This window comes from Atta colombica, unplaced genomic scaffold, assembly GCF_001594045.1.
Source record: "Atta colombica isolate Treedump-2 unplaced genomic scaffold, Acol1.0 scaffold120, whole genome shotgun sequence".
In the NCBI taxonomy this organism is placed as follows: Eukaryota; Metazoa; Arthropoda; class Insecta; order Hymenoptera; family Formicidae; genus Atta; species Atta colombica.
Window position 1 is genome coordinate 760,120 of NW_017259207.1, and position 2,470 is coordinate 762,589.

Below are 2,470 nucleotides of genomic sequence, written 5' to 3' on the forward strand. Positions count from 1 at the left end.
TTGCTGTACATTGTTAATAATACTTTTAATATCCAAAATAAGTGATTAGTCACTGCTAATTAGATATTAAATATCTAGTGAAAAACGAATGTTATATTGTATCTTGATATTGTGTTTGATTACTCACCGTAATAAAAAAAGTAAAAAATCTCTAAATCTGGATAAATGCGAGAAAACAAATCGATCAATCACAAGTACGATCACATTTAAATCCGCTCTCGCCGGATTTAGTACTCGTCTCCTGGCTCGCAGAGACCTGGCAAAATATTTTGCAACCTGTTGATGAATCTGTAAACTCTTCTTACAACACACGATGGCGCACCTTACGCCTTCACAATGTGAATATTCTCCGTCAGATTCCTGATAAGTTTCGTACAGGACTTATTTTTGTACGTAACTCACGAGGAACAAACGAGGAACAATGTTTCTTATCATTAAATTATCTCTTTAAGATATCTACAAGTATTCCCTTATATTGATCATTTTGTTGTTGGTATTTCCGATAAATCTCCTCGGCTTCACCATATGGCTGCTCGTCCATCGAATCTGTAACGTGGAAAAAACAGCACTTGTCAGATATCTATGTCGTAATATCTATTATTATATTCACCCATATTGAGCTGGAATTCTTACTGTCGCCAATCAAGTTCTATTTACTTCAATTTATGTGCTAATTTGTTGCTCTATTCCCAATCTTATTACACACATCATTTAATCGCGTTTTAGATGGGTGAAAACTAGTTTACTGCTCTTTAATTAAAAAAGAGGTATACAGTAATTGATTCGAAAAATTAAGTACGCCAGATTTTTTATTTTATTTCTCTAATTTAACAATAATATAATTCAGAATATCATAGCATCTCGAAACTTTGATTTTAGTGGCTCTGGAATCAGAAATCTTGAGAATATAACAACAAATCTGCATACAATCGATTTTATACTAAATATAATTGATTGATGACTGTAAAAAATCCTACATGGGTTATTATATTAATACATATATTATACTTTCAACTTTTATGGAAATTGAAATATTAATATAATAAGGAAATAAACATATAGGAAGTTCAAATATTTATATAAAAACTGGAGAGTGATGCAACTTCATTCAGATCGTTCACGTAAATAGAAGATCACACAAATCTAGAAACGTCGCAAATAAATTATTTTGGAACTGGACTGAACACTCTCAGTATAATTTTTTTCACAGTGGTGCCTACAGAAAATATTACTTTTCTTTGTCGCAGTACGTGTCTTTTCTCTTATTTTATATTGTTATACTATTCCGCTATTCGTATTTTATATTGTTACAAAAATAAAAATATTATCATAAGAACTAATCCTCAATTATTTTATTTCTTTACATGTCCGTATATGAAGAATTGACCTTTCAAAGTCTAAAAAGCTTTATATGTGCCAATATCTTTTCCAACCAATATTTATTTTTTAACGTTACTGAATATACGTTATGGTCTCCGAGTTTGCCAGCTGCTCTTTTCTCTACTTTAATTAATTTATATGCTTCTTACGTGCAGTCTGCCACCGAAATAATATAATTTAGGACAGATCCCGCTAAATAGAAAAATAAATAATTCTTTTTATCGTTAACGAAAAGAAAATAAAACGTACGCGTCGACATTCTATCTTAATTCTCCTAATTATCCTTAATTTCTAATACCACCAGGAGTGACGTGATCCGTTTAAGAGCCCGCGGCAAGTCTCTCTCGTCTCATGATTAATTTATGTAGTTTCTTACGGCGCTTAAAGCCCTGTAGCGCGATCAATAAGGAACGAGCAGACGATGCAGCTGTAGCAGGTACGTGCAACACCGTTATATATAGCGGTCGATTTATACCATAATGGTAGCGACATTCTCGCGATTCTTTTGTCGGATTTAATTCTTTCTATATAATCACGATAATGAGACCAGAAAGGTACGCGCATGCCGAGTCCCCTTATACTCCTTCGTGAGTCATACACGATCGATTACGACAAAACGTGTGCACTTAATCATTGGAAAAAAAGAAAGAGTCACCGTTCCGTTAGGTGGCAATTGCGATACGAAAAGGAGAAAAAATCATTAGCCGCGCTTGATTCGTTTTGCAGAAAAAAAAGCAACGTGATCCTGTGGATCTAAATCGTACGAATTCAAATCATTATGAATACGGCGAATCGCTTTCGGAAAACGAACGATAATGTGAAGGGCGCGATCGGAATAATGGCGATCACGTGGAAAACGATTGCGCGTAATTGGATAATGTACAGTTAACGAAATTAGGAATATTCCGTGCGAAACGATACTCACACTCATCGGGCACGGGCTATGTTTCCACGCTAACGAATAATAGCTTTAACGGCCTTTCAAACCGATGAGAGCGATATCCATCCGTTGGTAAATTTAACTGAAAGAAGAAAAGATTGTACTACGATTAATGAAAGAAGATGCGTTATGACGACAGATATATATATA

At 34.2% G+C, this 2,470-nt stretch overlaps 2 protein-coding genes across 3 annotated transcripts in view; both read right to left on the reverse strand.

Annotated features, from left to right (window-relative positions):
• The window catches only part of LOC108694578 (multidrug resistance protein homolog 49-like), a 78,822-nt gene extending 78,551 nt beyond the window's left edge, over positions 1–271 (reverse strand). For both annotated transcript variants that reach the window (XM_018204151.1, XM_018204148.1), the window contains exon 1: positions 128–271. The gene's annotated coding sequence lies outside the window, so the exon portion shown is untranslated. The remainder of the gene's footprint in view (positions 1–127) is intronic.
• A 168-nt stretch (positions 272–439) lies between these two features.
• LOC108694549 overlaps positions 440–2,470 on the reverse strand; it is an 18,867-nt gene continuing 16,836 nt past the window's right edge. The window contains exon 3 of the mRNA XM_018204114.1: positions 440–546. Within this exon, the coding sequence (XP_018059603.1) occupies positions 440–546 (107 nt within the window). The remainder of the gene's footprint in view (positions 547–2,470) is intronic.